Consider the following 21,792-nt stretch of genomic DNA (forward strand, 5'->3'; position numbering starts at 1 on the left):
ACGGCTTCCTCCACGTGGCGCGCACGTGTCCAGCCGCCGCCCCTTTAACCTTGGGCGCCATCCTCTTTCCCGCACAGGACGGGCCGGCCGCGCCCACTCTGCCTTCCAGCCAATAAGCGGCACGCTCCGAAGAAAATAAACCAACAGCCTGCAGGCGCCCTGACGTTGCAGCTGCCGTTGGTTAAAAGCTGAGCAGTGGGCGGGGAAAGTCGGCGATTGGTCAGCTCCTCATTCTCCGGTTGGAGGAGAAGCGGAATAGGCCGGGAGAGCCCAGCAGCCGTGAGCGGCAAGGCGCCTGCGCGGCGTACTGGTCCCTGCCGATTGGCCTGGGGCCCTTCTTTCCCCTCTGACCTTCCGCCTGCTCTTCCCCTCTCGCCCTCTGATTGGGCCGGGCGCGCCCTTGCGCACTGCAAAGAAAGATGGCCGGGGTTGTCGCTGGAGCGGCCGCGCGCGCCTTCTCTGTGTCGGCGCTGACGGGAGGCCTCCGGGCCCTCGGTGGCGGCGGCGGCGGCGGCGGATCCTCCTCCTGCTGCTGCCGCCGGTGGAGGCGCCGGGGCGCCGGGGCGGTGCTTGGTCGGCAGCTGGCCACGGGCGGCCCTCACCCGGCGGTCGGGGTGGGGCTGACGGAGGCGCTCCTGAGGCAGCAGCAGCAGCAGCAGGAGGTGAGGCAGGCAGGCGCCGGCCGAGGCTCCGGAGGCCCAAGGGAGCGCGGCGGCGGCGGCGGCGGCGGCAGCAGCAGTACTGGGCGTGCCCCTCATTCCCCCCCCCTCGGCCAGCCTTTCCGGCGGGGGGGGAGGACTCCCGAACCCATCATCCCTAGCCAGGAGGTTCGGGCAGGCGTGTTCCTCAGGCCGAGGGAGGCCTCCGGGGAGGATGGGATTCGGAGGAGGAGGAGAAGGAACAGGCTTTCAGCCTCCCCGTCTCCGCCGGACCTCGGCGGCGACTGGGAACAGCAGGCGCTGGAAAGCCTCCCGAAGCGGGAGAAGGGAGGGCCGGCCGGCGGGGACCCTCGAAGCCAGGTCTCCCCTCTGCCCGCGGGGGAAAGGCATCTGGGACGAAGGCGAGCGGGGCTGAGGCGAATGCGCTCCTCGGATCCCTCCCGTGCCCTGGGAAACCGATGAGGGTTGCCCGGGGTCCGTCGGAAAAGGTCTTCGTGCAGAGTTTGTTCTCCTCCTTAGGGATGAAGAAGCCCTTCCCTAGTAGGAAGAAGCTGGCAGGGAGTCCTTAGAGAGTAAGGGGTGCTTGTCGCACCCTGGCCCACCTTATTTGGCATGTGAGTGCAGAACTGACCAGAGTCTACTAGAATGCTGAGCGCAATGACAAATAAATTTCTTATGTCTTAAATGTACAGAATACTGCATAGATATTCCATACATAATATATGTAGTACATATATATCATATACAGTATAGCACTTGATCAGGTAATTGTTCCCTAGGAGGCTGAGCTGAGGCTGAAGACCAGGTTTGCCTGCATGGACATTTTGCTGAGGAGTTTGTTTTTGCTGGGATTTCTTTTGTTTCCTCAAATTCTCTGACCCTAATATGGTAAATAGGAAAGCCAATTAGCATTGCATATACTTGGGAGGCAGGAAAGTTTTAAGGGTCGGATCATAGTTCCGCACTATTAGAGAGCAGGCCGGGTAGGTGGGGCTCGTCAGCCATGGAGGGCAGCCCATCTAGGAGAAGGAAAACTCCAATTTCAAACCTCCACTGCCTTGTGGCTATATCCACCTATGGAAAAGGCTTCAAGAGTTAACCTAGAGGCAAAATCCAGAGCTGGAGTCCCGAAGGCAGTTCATGTCGTTCTGCCAACTCCTGCAACGTTGCTGGAACCAGTTGTATAGGCTCTTGCCTTTCCATTGGACCATTTCTAGCCAGTCTGACACTCCCTGGCTGAAACCATATTCCCCACCCCCGCAGTCACTTGTTTCTCTTCAGTTCAAAATAGAATAGACAGCAAAATTTATTAGTAGTGGGAAAAAAGCTAGAAATGTTTCTCCAATTTTTGTTTTCTTGCCCGCCTCCACTTCTCTTTGTTTCTCTCTGCAGTCAACAGAAGGTGGAGATGGCAAAACTTCTGATGAGCAGCAAGAGAAGAAGCAGAAGGAAAACACAGCCTATGCAAAAAAGATGGTCCTTAGGATAGCAGGGTTTATGGGTGCTAGCAGCGGTATAGCAGTTATCTACATCTTTGGTAAGTTTGCCAGCAAGTGATGAAAAAGAGTGGGCCTAAATCTCTGATACTGGGCAGATCATCGGCATAAAATTGGTAGGAATGAGGCACTTCAGTTAGTTTAGGTGAGGTGATTCCTACACATGAAATAAACTACTTGATAATGATTATCTGATTTACCTAATTTTTTTGGTTGTCTCTCCCCCCCCCCAAAAAAAAAAATCCATGTCCACCTGCACATTGCATAGGTACAAGCTGTCTGGGTAGCTCTGTGGTTGAGGTACCCAGTTGTGGAGCCAGAGATTAGGAGTTCCATTCCCCGCTGTGTATCCCAGAAGAGCCAGCCTGTGTGTTTTTTGGCAAGCTTCACAATCTCAGGGCACCCTTAGAAGAAGCAAATGGGAAACCACTTCTGAGTACTCTTTACCTAGAAAAAACTGAAAATAGAGTTGGTGTAAGTCAGAATTGACTTGGCAGCTTGTTAGTATCGATACAGAGCATGTTACCATAGTCTCTCGAGACTGAAGGATGCCCATGATGATGATGCTCAGCAGTAGTCTAGAGTTCTCCACTGAATCGTTTAATTAAGCTTGATCCATGTTTTCATGTGTTTTTAATTGTGTTTGACTAAAAAGTCAGAGACTAAGTACTCCTCTTCCTGTTTCCATAAAATGAGGAAATAAGGAAGCAGCCTAAAGTAAGGAAAGCTGACTTGGTAAACTTTTAACCTGACAGAGTTACATATCTTTCTTTCATCTTGTAGCACAACACTTGGTGCCAGTCTGTAAGCATCAGGGGGAGGGGCTGATTCCTTATTATTCAATATTATGAAGAAATAATCTTCCTTTTTTCTTTTCTTGATTGTCGGCAGGTAGCAATTCAGTGGATGAGCACGGTGTAAAGGTAAGTTGTTATTTTCCTGAGAGTAGTTTGTCTTGTTAATTAAACTCCAACCGCTGGAGGTCACTGTGAACCTGATACGGCTTACCTTCTTTGTTTGTTTGTTTTTTGTTTGTTTTGTGGATGCATGCTACAGTCAGTCTAATTATTTCTTCCGGGCAGATTGAAACCCAACTGATGAACCTGACATGGAAAAAAACCTCTGAAATATTGGTGGAGATAGGCAAAGTTCCAGTTCTCTAGGATAAGAGTAATTTGTTGCACTCTTCATGAGCGGTGGCATGTTCTTAGTTTTTCAGAGCATATGAAGAGTTTGATCTTTGACACATCCTTTATGTTGGCAATACCCTATAGCAGTTGTTTATGCGAAGAATAGCTGTTTTTAGAACTTAGTAGAGGGTTTGGTGGCTAAACAGGGATATGAGGCTGCTGGCTCCTTCATGTTTACATGGCACAGGATACTTTGAAGCACCAAGATCCTTCCAGTGTAGAAAACAAGCAGAGGCCGCAGGGCCAGATATGGTTCACTCTGGAGAGCAAGCTGGACCTCACAATCAGTAGGACAGAAATGAGTGGGCAGAGCCAGCATGCCATGGCCTGGTGTCTCTTGATTTGTTGGATCCCGATTCTCACTATCCCCAGGTGCTTGGATGCAGAACAAGGTAGCTTCCCATATCCTGGTGAATGTGTTGCATTACTGGGGACCGTGAGAGTAACCCTGGCAGCTCAAGGAAGATGAGGCTCTGAACGGCTGCCCGTTGGAATGGAGCCATGTCCTTTCCAGTCCCAAAGGCCAGTTTCCTCTGCGTATCAAGGATTATAAGCAGCGGGATGCTATTGCGTCCTGGTCCTGTGGATAGACTGTGAGGAGTCGTGCAAGACCGTCCCTGTGTGCTTCTGAAGGCTGTCGAGTTACGAGTCTCCACTCCTGGCCTTGCTGCTGGCCTCCCTACTGGCGAAGGGTTCCCACCTCTCATTTGGCCCGTTGTGCCATTCTACTCCAAATGGCTCTGGCCTCTGCAGGCTCTTCTTGCCCCAGCTTTGCTTTGAGCAAAGTATACCAATAGAAGGAGATGGGGAAGGAATAATCAGGCATGGCTTGTTGTTCTAAGCCATGCCTGATTGTTCCTTCCCCCAAAAAAGCACAGGATACCAACCAGCCTGGGCAAAAAAAACCCCAGTTTTTGTCTTCCTTCCCCCCCCCCTTTAAAGAATAGGGTGGGGGAGGGAACTTCGTGCCTTTTGCACGGGGGGGGGGGGCAGACCTGAGATGACCCAGAGGCTGTGGGGAAAAGGCTGAAGCCAAGTTCCCAGAGATCTTTTGTGGTCCTTATTACAGCAGGCACATGTTGTCACGGGTGTGTGAATGGGCTTGGCTGCTGGTGGGCGTTTGACTGGCCTGTTGTCCTTTGAGGGCTGGGAAGGAAGGAAGGAGCAGCAGCAGCAGCAGATTGAGCCAGGTAGCTCTGCATTGTCACCCAGGCCTTTTATTTCTTCCGTTTATTCTCTTGCTGCTCCTCCGTTTGGAACAGTTGCCTTAATTGGGCTTGCTGATGAGACACCTTCCACTGCCGGCCATTTGTGGGCTCTCGGTGGGCCAGCTTTGATACTGTTGGTGGGGAAGGAAAGGAGCTTGGACAATATCTTTCATTCCTGCAAGGAATCCAGGAGGGAGGAATCTGTGTGTAAAGTTCACTGTCATTTTAGGTACAATGCTATATGCTCATGTAAGTTTGGCTGGTTGTTTTAGAGCCCTCCCAGTGCACACAGATTTAACTGAGTATATCTGAGTATATTAGCTATAACTTCAGTTTTATCTGCTGCAGAGAGCTTTTTAGTTTAGAATCGTAGCTGGTACGTCTGAAAGCGCCAGTTCTGCAGGTCCCTTTTTCATTCTTCTCCCATTTCACCACTCAATCATGGCTAGTAAAGTGGTTTGTGTTTTTCTTTGGGGGGGGGGAGAATATGTTCAATCAAGCGTATGAATTCAGAGACATGTGCAGGACACACAGTTCCTCCTTAAAGTTTAGGGTATCTAGGCCAGAATCCTGTCCCTGTGTGGTAGCATTCAAAGGAACCAGACAAGGCTGTTTGTTGCACTCCTTGGTGCGGATGGGTAGAAGAAATGGTGGGGCACCCGGTTGTGCAGCTGACAGCATGACGGACAGCAAACCACCATTGCTTCTGAGCGCATGGTTTTGCCCTATTAGAATGTTAGCTGTTAATTCTCTTTGTGTTTAAGGGAGGGAAGTCCCACAGAGTTCAGTGCTGCTTCTAAGTAAGCCAGAGAAAGAAGCAGTTGGCCTCCTCCTCCCCCTAAGTAAGCGTCCCGAATCCTGCGTCAAGTCCTGCTTTGTGTGCCTTGGTGCTAAGGAGGCCGTGGCCTCTGCGTGTGATGGTAATACTTCTGGGTGTTGCATGTGGGTCCTTCCAAATGTTTCTGGACTGCAACTCCCATTATCCACACCACTGACTCTGCTGGCTACTGTGGATGGGGGTTGGAAGTCTGTCAAGCTAGGGTAGGCTGTGCTTCCCCCAGCCCTGCTTTGGTCCTTGGTCCTGGAAAGGATCCTTCCTGTAGTGATGGGGATGGGAACCTTTCTGCCTTGGGGGCTTCCTGTGTGTGTGTGTGTGTGTGTGTGTGTGTGTCAGTCAGTCAGTCAGTCAGTCATGGGGAGGAGGCCAAGGAGGAGGAAGGATTGTCGCCTCCTTTTTGATATGCAGCTTAGACCTGGAGTGCCGCTGGTGTGAATGGCTGGCTAGTGGCCTTGCATATCCCTTAGGTATTTGAACCTGTGGTCAAGAAGCATCTCCTCCCCCACCCCGCCACCCACCCACCCACACTTCTGTTAAGTGCCTCTGACTTCCTGATTGCCTTCCTTTCTGTGTACGGGCAGCTTTTGATGTCAGAGGTAAAACGGCCATTCCACACTAGGCTGTAAACGGTGCCCACATTGTCTAGGAGGTGAGGACGTCGCCCTGCCATATCCTTGGAGAAGGGGGTGCTTCTCTTGTAGTGCTGGCTGAATGACCCTTTCTCCCACCCCCTTCTGGTGTTAACACACTCCTGGCAGCACACCGGCTGACTGTGGGCAGGCACATGCCATCCCCTTCTCATCATTTTTGCTGAATGCGCCTTCCTTCCTTCCTTCCAGCACAGTTGGGCTTCCTGGACTGGAGGTGCCTGCAGACCTTCTGTATCGCAGAAGTGTTTGGTGCCTGATCAGCTCTGGAGCAGCTGAGGTCTCATGCAGCTGCCTCCTTGCACTCAAGTATTGGCAATTACAAAGGGTCTAAAAATAAGCTGGGAAATGTGTGATTTGAATCCAAGGATAATAGTTTTTTGAAGGTATTTGTGGGGGGGGGAAACATAATTAAGAACTTGTGTGTCTGAAGTTGAAAAAGTTGGAGAATGTGCCTGCTTTGAAGTGCTTTTCTCAAAGGCATTTCTTGCCTGTCCCCTTATTTCTTGAGATGCCATAAAACCCCTTTGGTTTTTGTTAATGACTCTTTCTAGGCTGCCTGTCACATTGATGCGAAGGGCTGCCGTGGGGTGGGAGGTGGCCTGCCCATCAGCATTTGTGCCCACTCCCAAGGCCTTGGCACACTTCGCAGCTTCCTGTGAGGCACATGGCCTCCCTTGCCTGCAGGAGATTCCTCGGGAGGAGGGGGGGTGGCCCAGCCTTGTCTGGACATGTTGCTACGTTAGTGGCCATAAAATATGGCTAGCCTTTGATGTATCTCTTCTTCCCACATGATTCTTTTGGCTCTTCCTCCTGGGAAGGGTGCATCTGCAGGAGGATAGGTCTTGATCTCCTCTTTATGACGAATTTCCTTTGTTGCTCTTCATCTCTTCAACTGGGCATTGATCTTCCAGCTGTTTCCGCCTTTACCCAAAGCAAAGCCCAAGCTGAGGTCATTTGGTAATGTAGAGTGAATTCTGTAGGAACATGTTAAAAAAGGAGTCTTTGGAATTCTGAAGAACGCTCTGAAGGGGACAAGTTTTGGTGGTAGGAAGAGCAGTTCTGGAATCAAGCATGATCTGGGCTCCGGGGATGTGGTGGCAGCATTGTTTCAGGTGGTTTTGGGTCAGGATCCCATCAGGCTGGCCCAGACTTGTGTGCTTTGGTTTCATTGTTCAGAAATTTGCCATCTTTTTAAAGGTACCTCATATGGGGTGTATTTATTGTTCCTTTTGCCCCCAGCCTTCCCCTCAAGGGGGCGCCATTGTGCTTCGAAATGAACCAGAGGATGCAACTCCGCATGGAAATACCTTCAGATGAATGTTGCTCTCAAAAACACATGTACACTTTGCATGCTTTTGAGGGGCGGATTCCCCTATTTGGTGTAATGCTGGTTTCTCTATCCCTGCTTCCAACTTTGAATCAGTGCCACTGACGGACGGATGGGTTGGTCCTCTTGTGATTCATTTGCCTCCTGGATTCTGATGATGTGTCTTTGTGTCTCACTGGCAGAGATGTCCCAGCACCTTCCTTTGAATGGCACAAAAAATTTCACAGACCACTAGCTTATTTCTCAGCCTAGACTACATACTAGCAGGCCTAGGGAAGGAATTAAGTACTCTGTCTCTAGAAAGGAGGAACTTTTGCATCTCAGGTTTTTCCCCCCTTCGGATTGGGTGGGTTCCACAAAAAGGGCTAAGGCTGAGCTGTGAGAGGGGATGTGGAGGTGTGGCAGAAAACCTGAGCCTCTTCCTCAAGGGTGCAGTGTGGCTCTCCCACTTCTTCACCTGAAAGCTGGACAATCATTGCCAGAGAGAGGGGGAGGGAGAGAGAGGAGGCAAGCGATGAGGGGAGTGCTGTTGCCAAGGCCGGAGGCTGAGGCTGCCCTCCACACCCTAAATAGTGCAATGGAACTAGTGGGCTGAGCCTGCCTATTCGTAACTGCGGTCTTGCACCTGTAACGAGATTGTTGCAGATTTGTGTCGCACACTACCTTTTTGGCAAAGACATAATATTCAACAAGTTGTTTGGAGCCCTCTTTAAATGGAATTTGCACTTGCACCATTAGGTAGCAGTCAAATAGATCAGTGGTTAATGATATCAGATGGTGTTCTCCAAAACCCTGAGGTTTTTCTCAGAAGCCCATCCAGGACCCTGAGTGAGAGAAGGGCGGTCACGGTGCAGGAGGGTGGGTCCTCTTGAAGGACAGTAATTCCTGCCACTTTTCCCCTGCAGCATGTAGGGCCTGCCTGGTGGGAGTTGTAAGGATGTTATCATTTGGGTGTGTCTGGTCCGTTGAGATTGGCTCGAATTCTACCGATGCTGAAGTCTAGAATCGACAAGCCAGCCAAGGGATGTAGAACCTGGAAAAGGCCCCCTGAATCCATGGTCTGCTGAATTTGGCTGGCGAGTCCAAGGTGTCCTGCAGAATTTACACACTCCATGGCTGCTGCCTCTATGGTTGCATTTGGGTAAAGCGTGTGTGCAAAGGAGACACCTGGCAGCCGTCAGGTGTGTAGGCAGCCGTCCTCCATCGGCCGCCTGCTGTCAGCCTTGGTTTCTGCCCTGCCAAGGCAATTTTCTGCTGTCAGGGAAGCTGAGGATTAGGCCCTGGATTAGTCTCGGTGTGTTTGAGTCTTTCGCCCTGCCTCTTTCTGTTGGTTCCACCTAATCCCAATTCTGAGGGAAAGGAGTAAAACAAAGCATGGATTTTAAAACTTGCCTGTGTGTAGGATTGCTTTCTCCCAAGGGCAGTTAAAAACAAACTTCCATGAGCGAGAGGAGTCTGCTCCGACTAAGCCGTTTCATCCATTCTTTGTTAAGTAGCCATGACTGAGAGGAGGGAAAGCGGGCCCTCCGCCCAGCCCTGCCAGAAGGGCCCACAGCGAACGGTAGAATAATGATGATACACACAAAGTGCCAGTCTTGGAATGCAAAGCGAGAGAGAGAGATGGCTTCAGATCCCTGCCATGTGCTTGACCGGGAAGACCTGGGAGTGAACCAGGCCTTTCGGGGTAGCGGGGGGGGGGGAGGCCTTAGTGTTTGGGCCAACAGCTGCTTTCGTCCCCAGCACCTGGTCTGCACACAATAACATGCCTGCTTGCAGCCCGGTGTGTCCGTGTGTGCATGCGGGGTTGCGGGGGGGGGGGGGAGAGGAGGGGAATGCCTTTTGGAGGCATTAAGCCCTATTGTGGCTTTGTGCAGAGGCCATGGTGTTGCTCAAACAGCTGCTGTGTTGCTGTAGATTCTTTCAAAGTGGACGGCCAGAGTGGAAAGGCTCCCTCCTCTCCGGGTGACTCCTCTGTGATCTCTTCTGTCGGTGCAAGTCCCTGTTCTCCCTCTCCAGCCATGCTCCAAAATCAGAGTACCCTTGTTTTCTGGCATGCTGGGATTCTGCCATGTGACACGCAAAGTCCTGCACATGGGCCAGAAACCACAATGCTCATGAGCAGGTTTTGTGTGTTCAAGCTAGCCGTCGCTTTTAATTTTTTTTCTCTCAGATTTTGTTTACAGTACGGTTGCTAGTCGGTTGCTTGAAAGCACTGCACTTCTACTAGAGAGGATAGCATTCTTAAATTAATGGCATTGTAGAGGAATTAAAGCTGCAGGAAAGACAGGCCAGAGGCTGAAACTCCTGAGAACTAGTAGTGTAAAGTTGTGAGCTGTTTTTGTAAAGATTTGATCAGCCAGATAGAAAGAAATTCTCTCTATGCAAACAACCAGTCTTTCCACTTGCAAGCCCACTGCAAAGTCTGTTCCTGCAACTCCCCTGCGTTTTGGAGCTGTGTGGATTGTGAATGTGGGAAGCTGTTAAAGGAGGGCTGTCCCTACTCACTGAAAGCCCCATTCGCGGCACATTGCTTTCTTTGCATCCTCAGCTTAAATACTGACCTGTGTTTTTACAAGTCCAAAACAGCAGCGATCATGTTTCAGTAACATAGAGGGAAAGAGGGGGCTGGATGGCTCTCCTGGGAAGGGAGGGGGTGTCTCTTTGGAGCAGTCAGGCCCTGGGGGGGGGGCAACCCTGGCCGTCCTGAGACCCACCTTTCTTCCCTCAGGCCCACCAGGGTTGCAACAGCCCCCAGAATGGGAAAAACATTTTAAAAAATCAATATGCGACTATAAAAGGGCCACTTCTAATTTCTTGAACTCTCCTCCTGGTTTATTCCCCATCCCCTTAAGGGCTTGGGGTTTTTTAGGCCCAGCGTCCATTTTATAGCAAAACAATTGCACAGATGACTCTGTGTTGTTGTTTTTTATTGCCACACCTCTTTCTGCCTCCAGAAGCCTTCAAAAGCTGTTGCAGAGGGAGGGGGGAAGCATGCATGCAGTCCATGGGTGGCACTTTACCCCCCTCCCTTCCTGACATGGGGCTCTGTCCTTTTTGGTTTTCTTGTATCAGATCATCCATCTTTCGTCTTGGTTACAGCTAGAAGGAACGGAGCGATCCAAGGGTAGGCTTTGAGGTTGACGTCGATGAGGGTCGTCCAGTGACTCTGTGCTTTCGAGTTACCCTTTCAAAACCACTTTGGCTCCGTGAGATTAAGAACCGTGGTTGAAATGGTGGAGGGGGGAGCAAGACCCTACCACCTCTAAGCATCACCCTATAAGGAGGAGTAAAACGAGGGCGGCAGTATTTGAAGAGACATGCCACTGGGGTGGCAGAAGAGGAAGCCCCTCTGTGGATCATGGCACAGGGCCGCCTCGCCTTGTGTTGATCTGCCCCCCTCCCTTCACCCCACCCCCCACCCCCAGTGAAAGGTGTGAGGAACATTTGGCTCCAGCCGCCAAACTCCGTTATTTTTGCAGGCCCAAAGTGGCTCGAAAGTCGCACTTCTTTCCTTCTGGAAGCTGAGAGGTCAGGGACCTGGGCGGCCGGGCAGCCTTCCTCAGGCTCAGCCTTGAAACTTCTGCTGCCTCTCCTCCTCGTGGCAAGGGATTTGGGGAGGGGTGGTGGTGGTGGTGGTGGCAGAAGTGCCTCCTGGGCCTGCGGGGCGGGGGGGTTGCCATTTCTGTGCTGAGCAGCAAGAATCCTGGCAGTGAGGTGTCCGCTCGCTCGTTGACAGCTATCCTCTTGCCACCATGACCCAGGCATTGATTCACTCTCAGTTAGACTGCTGTAGTGGTGCCCTCTTTGGGGCTGCCCTTGGAAAGCGTTCGGAAGCTACAGGTCGTACTCTTTCCCCTCACAAACTTCAGAGGAGATCTTTGCGGCTCCTAAACCCCTGGCAAGCCCTGCCTTCCCCTTCATCACACACCCCTGGCAGGTGGGGAAGCGCCTTCCGAAGAGAGTCTCTCTCGCCCAGCCTTCCTCCGTCTCAGGCCCTCCCAGTGTTTTGGCCTCTGCAGCTCAAGCAGCTGGAGGGATTCTGGGCTTTGCCGTCACCCAACTGGTCTGGAGGCCATTAATCCGGTGAAGACCACCCTAGAGAGCCTTGTTCACTTTCTCCCCTCAGATATTTGTTGCCAAAGCACTCTGTCAGCTTGCTAACCCCAGGCAGGACAAGATTTGCCCGTTGTCTGGGCCCTTGGAGGGAGAGGGGCCTCAGAGCAGTTTCCTTTCCAAGCAGGCCTTTGCGGCATCACTTGTCTGTTTGCCAGGGAGACAGGCAGGCGGCAGGCGTTGTGGGAAGGAGGGCAGGACTGGCCGCCTTGGGGGAAATGGTTCTAAATCGGGGGTGTGGCAGCAGCTACGTGGACAAAAAGGCTGTGGGTGGGTAGCTGCTTCTCCTCCTGTGTGTGCTCTCTTCCGGATGCGTCGGTCTGTGTCTGGTCTCTCTCATTTCCTGGCCTTTAAAAAGGAAAGGGTTCCTGCTTCTGGAATTGGTCCTTGGGACACAGGACTCAATGTAGCCCCACACAACCAATATCCCGCTTTTGCTGCAGGGACCTTCCTTCCTTCCCGTGGTGCCTTTTAGCCTTGCCCATCTTCCGCTGGCCTGTTTGCCTCACCAAAACAGGCAGTCTGCAGCCATAGTCCCAAACCTCCTTCTTCCCCCCCCCCCCCCCGAACGATGGCTTTGTTAATAGCTAGGCATCCTTCAGTCTCGAAAGACTCTGCTTCCAGCTCTTTCTTGGGACACTGGGCTGGCTCATTTAAGGCATTTGGAGGAGAGGGGTGCTTGGCTACTGTGGGGGTGGTGGTGCTTAGGATGGCATAAGAACCTGAGGAATGGCTTCCTGGGTCAGTCTGGAAGCCCAGCCTTCTTCCCCCAGAATAGATAGTGGGGGATGCGGGCAAAGGGGACTAGCATTTTTCAAGTGTAACCGTCTGTGCCTGACGTTCAGGTGATCTCTGTCCTCCACAGTTTCCTAAATCCACTTTCCCCAGCACAATGCCTTCAGATGCAAGCTTGACATAGATTCCCTGTCTCTGAAATGTAAGACTTAAAGGGTATGGAAGCTGTCTTTGAAATCAGCCTTTCAAATGGGGAAGGGAGGTAAGACTTCCCCAGAACCCACCTCAGGGCTGCTGTCAACTTCTAAAACAAGGAACAGGTTGGCTCCCCCATCTGTCCTCTTATGATTTATGTGGCATGGAGTGAAATAAAAGTCACACTCTGATTTCTCTTTTTCTGTAGATTCCTGATGAATTTGATAATGGTAAGTAGACCACACGGCTTCTTGAAAGCTGGCTTCAGACGGGGCTGAGGACAACACAGCTGGTCAGGCCTGGAAGGCCTTTCCCAGCGCAGGGAGGAGGAGGAGGAGGAGGAGGAGGGCTGGCCTTGGGGTGGGCAGGGTGTGTGAGGGGGAGGAGGGCTGGTGCATGGGAGCGAAGGAGACCTTCAGGGAAGCCCCTCCCCAGCGTCCCCTGGACGTGGATTGAAGAAAGGGGTCTGCCCAGACAAACTGGGGATCTGGAAACGGATGGGCACCTGGAATCTCATGAAGCCTGGAAGGTGTGCCAAAAAACAGGTGCCTCCCTCTCTGCAGAACCGTGGAACCCAAAAGGGCAGTAAGGCTGAGTGGTAATACTCTGTGCAAGCTGTTCGTTTACCCACGTGTAATGTGCAGACTGCTGAGTGTTCACTCTCCCAGGCCTGGGTAACTCGGCAGTTCCAGGACCATTTCATGGAATAGACGACTTGAACCGTTTTTATTTTGTGCCACCCACTAGCCAGCGGTCTTCAGCAACCTCCCTCTTTAAGCAGAGTTGCAGGATGATGGGTTGGTGGGCAGGCAGGGAGGGAGCACTGAAATGTCCACAAAGTTAAGGCATAAATACGTTAATCCCTTGATGTTTTAAACTGGAGAGTAAGGGAAGAGGCAGCAGGCATGAAACCCATTTACACCCCCTCCTCTTTACAAACAACTTTGAAAAACATTAAAATCCTCCCCCCACAAACCTGCAGGAATATCTGGAATAGCTTTACATTTTTAATCAAAGAGTGAAAAGGGAGCTTCCTTTCAGCGGCTGCCTTGCGAAGAAGAGCAGATGTACGGGTGCGTAAACAGTGTGCGCTCCCCTTGTCGGGAACAGAAGGTCAGGTGGAACTTTCGAAGGGACGAGGAGTTAACAATGTGGCTCTTTGCAGACAGACACCCACCCAGAGGCCTGTTCTAGTAGCTGGAGGCAAGAAGATGGGTGGATGTTATCATGGTAATGAAGGGAGAACCTCAGCCTCTGAGAGAGAGAGAGAGAGAGCGCTAAGTGTCCCAAAGGGAGAGGCAGGCAGGCGCAGGCATTCCAGATGGCCTTCTCCATCGCTGCTCTGATCTGAAGGCAGAAGCAGGTGGGAAGGCAGATTTCGGGACATGAATGGCATCTGGACGTACGTGCGCATGCAGTGGGCGTCAGGCTCTGCAAGCATCCTGACACACCAAGCCTTTCTCATCCGATGGGGCCTGTGCTTACAGTCTTGGCCCAGTTCACTGCAAGGACATGCCCCAGTTAAGTGGAAGGGCTTGGTGTGTCGGGACACCTTGGGAGCGTGGCCGCGCGTTTGGTGGATTCCCCCCATGGGAATTACAGCCTTCTCACCTCCTGCTTTCCAGAGGCCATTTTGGGGGCATTGTGTTCTGATAGTTAACTTTATACATCAGTCAGTCGGCCTTTCAGTAGAATCAGAATTTTGTGGTACGACTCTCACCAGAGTCTAGGGAGCTCTTGCTTCTTGGTAAGAAGACCATTTTTTTAAAGGCCTCTTTTAGTGAGATGTCTGCCGGGATATTTCCAGTTCCTCCGCCTGTCAGGGGATTTTAAAAAAGTAATAGTTTTTGACATCCAGGAGTTTCAGCAGCAACAGGGGGGGTGGGGTGGGGGTTCCTTGTGGCCTTTGTGCAGCCGAGTGCCAGATGGAACTTTGTATGGTGTTTTCAAAAAGCAGATTGTCCAGTTTGGAGGGGGGGGCTGTCCACAGATGAGATAGGAAACTAAGCGGGAAGGGGGAGCAAGCCACATTGAGGAGGGGCTTTGCCGGGAATAGGAAGAGCTTTTCACCAGCAGCGCAGTTCAGCCGGCCTGGCATATGCTCTCAGCAGATTAAAAGGCATTCTCCAGCCACAGCCTCATTGTTCCCCACAATAGATTTACTCATTCTCTCCCCCCTGCCCTGCCCCCCTTTCTGCCCCCCGCCCCCAGCATTTTCCCTTGGAGTTAACTCTGCTGGCTCTTTGACATAAAGATGGGTGCGGGAGGGCTGCTGACACGCTTTGCTTAAATCCTCTGCTCCGGTCCTCGTATGCCGGATCTGCCTGAGTGTGTCTCCTGTCTCTTCCCTTCTGCCTGTCCTTGTTTAACCAGGATCGTGCTGAGAAATCTCCCGGGCTCATCTAATCCTCAGAAGGCGCTGCCTAGCCTTTAAAAGTAGCAGGACTTTCTCCAGGAGCTCTTGTGTTTCCCAATTGATGGGAACCTAACAGTGGCTACTTGGCATGTATAGGGCTGTTTATAAAATATCATAGCGGCATGCATAATAAAATGAAACCAGGCTCCCATCAAAGAAGTAAGGAATAAGAGTGAATTGGTTTTAGGTCCCTAAATACAAATTTCATTAACCAGCATGAGAATGAGGGCAACCGCTTTTCAAAGACTCTGGGAGAGAAGGCACTCCTCGGTGCTCCCTGAAGCACAACCAATCTCTTTGGGGGGTGGAGCCCCCCCCCAGACCCTGCTGCTTCTGGGAACTGATCCGGGTGGTGGTAGGAAAACTCTCCGAGGAGGGAGGCGAGGTTGAAGCAAAATGCAGGGAGCTGGCCCTGCTTGTTCAGGAAGGGGGTGTCTGGGATGGCGTCACACAGCTGCTACCTGTTCTCTCCCCCCCCCCCCGAGATGCTAATTGCCAGGGCAGGGCAGAGGGTGATCCTGACCTTGGTAACAGCGTGGAGAAGTTCAGGGCTCAGAGGAAGCTGCACTTTGGTCTACCATGTAGGCAAAATAGAGCTATTGGAAGGTCCTTCTTTTTCCTGATAAGCTGCCAAAGACTTCAGGATTATTTCTAGAAAATAAAATGAAGAGCTATAGTTTTCATCTTGTTTCATCCTAATTCATTAGAAACACAATAGCAAAGGAGAGAACGGTCTCTCTGACCAGCCTGGCTGCCCCCCCCCTTCTCACTTGGTCTTTTTCTGACCCATCCAAAAAACATCTCTCCATCCAGGGCCAAATTCCACCATAGAAGCCGCCTGTTGATACACCCAAATTGCCTTTCCTTGTGCCAGGACTGGTTGACCAGCCATTCTCTCTCTTCCCCCCCCTCCACAGCTGCTCAGCTCTAATTACCATAACAATGGCTCCCAATTTACAGCCCATTCAATATGCCTGCCTTTGATTGATTAACTTACAGTTTCTGTTTGAATAACCCTGGTCGCTAAAATGCTAAAACTGTAATCCCAGAGGAGTCGTGAACAGGGCTGGTGGAGGGACCCGGGGCTTGCTCACACGCTCTTTCTTCTTCAGCCTGACCTCTGCACAAGGGAGCTGCTAATTGAAGAAGCCATTAGTATTCTTTCGCAAGCACTGCCGGCCTCAGCACATGTCGGAGCAGCATCAGATGGCTCAGGGATGGTGTGGCTGACAGGCGGGCAGTCACCGCCGCACGTGGTGACAGGCCAGCCAAGAGGCTGTCCTTGCTGTTCAAACAGAGCTATCAAAACCTGGCGGCTGCTGTTGCTGCTGCTGTTTTTTTTAAAAAACACTTTTCTAGGAGAGGACCTTTCTGTCCAGCAAAGATTGGGATGTTGAATGAGGGCACATTGAAGAGAGCTCAAAGGAGGTTGAAAGAAATAGCTTCTCCACCACCAGCACCTGCAAAATTCTGGAACCACCTAGTGCGTGATGTTGTGGGGCTACGATGGCCCTTCCCATGCGCCCGTCTTGAGTGGGAAGTGGTGGCAGTCAGGCACATTTCCAGCCATTTAAAGGTGTAACGTGCACCCAGGAGCAAAACAGACAGATCTGCCTGCCTGCCTGCCTTTGCGAAGGGTGTGCGTGCCTGCATAGAGAGACACACGCACACACATGGGTTCACGGTCTTTCTCTAGCTGTCCTCCATTGCCTTTCAGATCCAGTTGTGATTCAGCAGCTCCGAAGGGCTTATAAGTACTTCAAAGATTACAGGCAGGTGAGTAAGTCGGCCAGGGCCTTAAAGGGGGGGGGGGAGACAGGCAGGTAGGGTATCCCCGTTGCAGACAGACTGGGTTTTGTGTGCTGTGACTGTGCCAAAATCAGCCGGAGTTCTGCTCTCCAGGAAATGGGTTTCTGTCCCTGAGATGATGATGATGATGGCGGCATAGGCTGCCCTAACAAGCTTGTGCTCTCATTCCTGCTTGAGATCCATGGGGTCAGCCTCGGTTTTCAGAACAGGAATGGCTGGTGCTTGGCGGTGTCGGATGTTTGCCTCCAGTTTCTCCGGGCCTCTTAAACTCTGAGCTCTCCTAGTGTTCCTCAGTAAGGCTCAGAAGCTTTACTATTTCCAAGTACATCAAGTCTAACCTCCTCCTATGGCAGAACCGCTTGGACCAGCCTCTTTATGGATGCGACTCTGTGCTGCTCCTTTTGCAGATGATCATAGAGCCCACCAGCCCCAAGCTGCTTCCAGACCCCCTGAAGGAGCCCTATTACCAGCCCCCTTACACCCTGGTCATTGAGCTGACGGATGTCCTCCTGCACCCCGAGTGGTCGGTGCGTATCCTTTCCGAGCCCTTAGGGTGTGGTTGCAGAGGCGCTCTGGGCCCACGCTGGCCTTTTGGTCCTTGAATGCGATGGACTGGCTCTCGGGGACCATAGAAACCCTCCTCCTTCAGACCGGTCACGCTCCGCAGGGGGAGAGGGGCCAGGTTGCTCCCTGGCACATGGGCTCATTGTAGACGGTGTTTGAACACCGGAGGTGGGAGGGCCACGGGGGGGGGGGGAGGAGGAGGAGGAGGAGGAAAAGCCAGTCCTTCCTTGCATGGCTGGAATCTCATGGCTCTGCTCTGTCTCCTCTCCCGGCAACCCTGTTTGTCCTCAGTTAGTGACCGGCTGGCGCTTCAAGAAGAGGCCAGGCATTGACAACCTGTTCCAGCAGCTGGCGCCCCTCTATGAAATCGTCATCTTCACCTCCGAAACGGGCATGGTGAGGGCGCTGGGGGGGGGGCTCTGCCAGCCGTAACCCATCCACAGAGGGTCAGGGGGGCCACTATGTTCCCTCCAGATGTTGCTGGGGAGGGACTCCTGGGATCCTTCCCTCACCACTTGGTTTGCAAGGGGGGGGGGGCAGCACAGGACCGTGACCTTGGAGGTGCAGGAAGGGTCCCTGGCCGTGTCTTGCTGCCCTTTGGGACGCCTTCCGGTCGGCCTGCGAGGCCATTTTCCCGGACCGTTCTCTGTTCCAGACCGCCTTCCCCCTCATAGACAACGTGGACCCCCACGGGTTCATCTCCTACCGGCTCTTTCGTGACGCTACCCGTTACATGGATGGACACCACGTGAAGGTGAGGGTTGCCTGGTTTGGGGCAGGCTGGCCACTGGGGCCATCGCGGGAGAGGTCCGCTGGGTGGGTGGGTGAGTGGGTGGGTGGTGCGCGCGTGCAAAGTGGGCGGCGCATTTGTGACTCTTCTCTGGAGTCAGTCTGGGGGCTTATAGGGCGCCTTTCCCCAAAAGCCCCCCGAGGAAGCAGGCTGGCTGCAGAATCAGTTTTTCTTTTCGTATTATATTTTCTGCTTTGCCCTTGGCTCTTGTGCTGCCCCTCCCGTTTGAAATCTGAATAGTTTATTTGGTGAGTGGATTGACAAGTGGACCCTCCGTAAATGTCTGGGGTTGGACTGGGCACTCAGAGCGGCCGATGCTTTCTTGTTACTCGCCCTGTTGATGCTGGCGAGAGTTAGCGTCCCAAGAAGGAAAAGTTCTCACCTGCCTTGTGCCGCTGCCAGGATTGTGCTCCGTAAGGGGCTTTTTTTCCCCCCAAGGAAGGCTCCCCAGGGAGGAGTTGCCAAAGCCCCCAAAGGGCTCGGTGGGAGGGCTGGCCTCACCTCCATCCCTGATCCTGGCCAATGTGGGGAAGTGCTTCACAGGGCCTGGCATGGTCTGGACGGGGAGGGGGCCAATTGTGTGGCCAGCAGAGGAGGGGCCAAATGGTGTGGCCCCCCCCAAAAAAAGAAAACAACAGGGCTGTGGAAACCTGTTCTGTGACGATGGTGCCGGGGAAGCCTTCCTCCTGCTCTTGGCAGGAACTGCTTCCTTCTGCCGAGAGGCAGCTGCCTCCCGGAGTGGAGGAAGAGAGAGCTGACCTGGGGTGCTGGGGGGCCCCTGGCCTGCCCCCCACCTTTGCTCCTCTTCTCCCCTTAGGACATCTCCTGCCTGAACCGAGACCCCTCCAAAGTGGTGGTGGTGGACTGCAAGAAGGAGGCCTTCCGCCTGCAGCCCTTCAACGGGATGGCCCTGAAGAAGTGGGATGGGAACTCGGAGGACCGGACGCTCTACGACCTCGCCGCCTTCCTGAAGAGTAAGGGAGGGGCTCCCTGGCCTGGCGTTGGCAGGCTGGGAGGGGAAAGGAACACACACAGAGACACTCCTGGCAGGGAGGGAAAGCTCGGGGGTCCCTCTGCCTGGCGGTTTTTCCAGGGAGACCTTGAGCCACAGAAGGTGGCACACAGGCAGACGCTGCTGGGGGAAATTCAGGAAGCCTGGTGGGTGTGAATAGGACTTCCTTGTGGGGGAGTTGCATTGAGTGGTTTCCGCAGCTCCTTCCTTCCCGTTTGTGTAACGGGAGGCAGGATTATGGAAATTCCACACAGCTAAATGGTTGGACATACTCCCAGGTGTAAAATAGATCTTTCTTTGATTAAGGAAGCATTGAGTTTCAGTACAAAGAGGAAGGGAGGGAGGGAGGAGGCCAGGTCTCTGAGCTGGTGCTGCTGCTTGTTCCCCCAGCTGTGGCCATGAGCGGAGTTGAAGACGTCCGGACAGTGCTGGAGAACTACTCCTTGGAGGACGACCCACTGGAGGCATTTAAGCGCCGGCAGTCCCAGCTGGAGCAGGTGAGAGGGTCGGGGGGGGGGGGGAGTGGCTGTGGCAGGGCCGAGCCTGCCGGTGGCTGTGGCAGTTGCTGCTGCTGGTGCCGCCCGGTGGCTGCCAGAACTCTGGACCCGCCTGGGGGCCTCACTTAGCATTCCAAAGAATAAAAATGGCAGGTGCGTTTCCATTTTTCTTTGAAGGGAGATTGTGCTTTACCACCCAGGAAGCCAGTTGGACGTGGCTGGAATGCTGTGGCCTTGTGGCCGAGGAGCTGTCCCGGGCCCAAGGCGTGTCTTGGGAATAAACAGCACCAAGAGTCTGGGGAGGCCGGCTTGGGGGTGAGGGGTGTCGAGCGGGTCAGCTCCGTGTGCAAAGGCAGATGGGCAGGGAGCGGAGGATTTTGTGCGGGATTTGAACACCTCACCTGCGTAGCATTCAGCTTGTGCAAAGAGGCTTCCGGGAAGGATGGCAACAGCCCTCACCCTCAGGCGGGCAGGTGTCTCTGCAGCCAGCCTTGGGAACCGGGCGGAATTCCAGCCAGAGGCAGCAGAGCCCAGGGAAGAAGTACGCAGAGCCGTTTATTATAGAGTGTGGGGTTGGGGTTTGGCCGTAAGGAGGTTCTGGGACCTGTTTCAGCAGACGTTGGTTGGTCCTGCGCATTGGTCTGCAGGGGTCCCGGGGGGGGGGCTTATCGGCCCCAGGGGGGCAGCTTGTGCCCCATCCACACACAGAGTAGGGCGTGAGGGTGGGGTGGGGGGTTAGCCGTAACAGAAGGTCTGCGTGGTGATGAGATGCTCTGAGCAGTGGTGTTCTTTTCCTCTCAGGAGCAGCAGCAACGTCTCTCGGATCTCTCCCAGCACAAGAAGCAGCAGCTCTTTTTGGGCTCCCTGGCCAGTCGGCTGTGGCCCCGCTCCAAGCAGCAGTGACACCAGAGCCTTCGCACACAGCCCTACGGCCCACAGATGGACTCCTCGGCCCGTCAGCCTCTGGCCGAACGGGAGAAAGGCGGTGAACACAAGGGGACACAGACTTTGGCCCAAAGAGGGCACAGGGTGGGGGCCGCGGTCCCCTCGCCTTCCTGCTCTCCTCCCAGGCCAGGAGGGTGGCGTGCAGGGTTATGCCCCTGTCCAGCAGAAGAGGAACCCAAGGGAAGAACGTGGGGCAGCCCCGACAGGCGACCCGGCCTCTCTGCACCCAAGGAAGCATGGCTCACCATCACAGCCCGCAGGAGAGGATCTGCCCCGAGATTGTCGCTCTGGGACCTGCCTTTCCCCACCCATTCTCTCGCGCCGGCCAGACTCCACGGCAGTTCCATTCGGGCGAATGGAAACAAACGTTGCCAGCAGTACTCTCCAATAAATGGGTTGTCTTCATAGCGACACCTTCTGCCCTGTCCGCCCCCTGTGTCACCGCAGCAGGGGTGGCAAATTGGGGAGGGGCCAAGCGGAGGGGTCCAGGGCGCCTTGGCTGTGGCCGTCCTGAGTTCAAGGGGGTGAGCGTGATGAGACCATTAAGCCTGGAGAGGGGATCAGCCTCTGGTCTTCTCAGACCCTCTTGCCCTCTGCAGGAGAGTGAGTTTGGGCCTTTCTGCGGAGCGTAAGGGAGACGGGAAGGAACGCTGGCTAAATATGTTGGGGGAGCCAAGGGAATGTGTGGGGGGCAGGCACAGAGGGTTCTCTGGCGCTGCTCTGCTTCTTTCCCATCCGGCTGTGTCTCTTCACAAGGCGTGCAATACTTTCCTACAGCTGCAAGTGGCAGACCGTCCTCTCCTTTGGCGTGTGGATCGTTTGGGGGCCATTCTGTGTTTTGCGAGCAGGAAGGCACTTCACCCCACAAGTGCAGGGTGTTTGGGCAGATATAGAAATGTCATTGTCCTGAGAGTATGGTCAGTTTCTCTTATTTGAGTGGCTGACGAGGGGTTGCAGCTGGGAGCCATCCCCCCCCCCCACACACACACACACACATGCCACATGAAGAGGAAAGGATCCTGGAGTTCCTGTCTGTCCACAAGATTCCCAGATTAGCCAGCGGAACGACAGAGAAGGAACAAAGAAAGACTGATCAATAGATTTCCCCTCCCTCCGGCTTCTCTGTGGTTGGGGGGCTCTTAACTCAAGGCGTCTCTGGGAGGCTTGGGCACCGCCTGTCCCGGGGAGTCACTGCCACCATTTTCCTTCACAGCTTCTCCTCCCCAGCCAAGAAGAGACACTCCTGGTTGCAGTTTCTTTTTCCCCTCCTTACCTTACTCTGAGAAAAACAGCGGTGGGGGGGGGGACGTTTCCTGACAGGAACAGGATCCCGCTCGTTCCCACACTC

The 21,792-nt window shown here is 53.5% G+C and overlaps 1 protein-coding gene and 1 long non-coding RNA gene across 2 annotated transcripts; one reads left to right on the forward strand and one right to left on the reverse strand.

Annotated features, from left to right (window-relative positions):
- The first annotated feature begins 363 nt into the window (after positions 1–363).
- On the forward strand, positions 364–20,857 carry TIMM50 (translocase of inner mitochondrial membrane 50). Its single transcript, XM_072979559.2, has 11 exons — positions 364–662; positions 2,052–2,196; positions 3,047–3,078; positions 12,620–12,641; positions 16,545–16,603; positions 17,044–17,163; positions 17,492–17,596; positions 17,856–17,954; positions 18,808–18,964; positions 19,393–19,499; positions 20,301–20,857. Exons 1-11 carry the CDS (start codon positions 420–422, stop codon positions 20,400–20,402), a joined length of 1,191 nt encoding a protein of 396 aa, XP_072835660.2. The 5' UTR covers positions 364–419; the 3' UTR covers positions 20,403–20,857.
- On the reverse strand, positions 13,406–17,046 carry LOC144584222 (uncharacterized). The gene is made up of 2 exons (XR_013538343.1): positions 15,351–17,046; positions 13,406–14,227 (listed from the first exon to the last, which is right to left on the reverse strand). It is a non-coding gene; the product is annotated as an uncharacterized LOC144584222 (long non-coding RNA).
- Positions 20,858–21,792: the final 935 nt, after the last annotated feature.

This window comes from Pogona vitticeps, chromosome 9, assembly GCF_051106095.1.
Source record: "Pogona vitticeps strain Pit_001003342236 chromosome 9, PviZW2.1, whole genome shotgun sequence".
Classification (NCBI taxonomy): Eukaryota; Metazoa; Chordata; class Lepidosauria; order Squamata; family Agamidae; genus Pogona; species Pogona vitticeps.

Bases quoted from the DNA above. Each gene is read 5' to 3' on its own strand.
- TIMM50 (XM_072979559.2), top strand. From the start codon at position 420: ATGGCCGGGGTTGTCGCTGGAGCGGCCGCGCGCGCCTTCTCTGTGTCG. The intron at 17,597-17,855 runs GTGAGGGCGCTG...TCTCTGTTCCAG, and splicing joins TCACCTCCGAAACGGGCATG to ACCGCCTTCCCCCTCATAGA. The intron at 17,955-18,807 runs GTGAGGGTTGCC...TTCTCCCCTTAG, and splicing joins TGGATGGACACCACGTGAAG to GACATCTCCTGCCTGAACCG.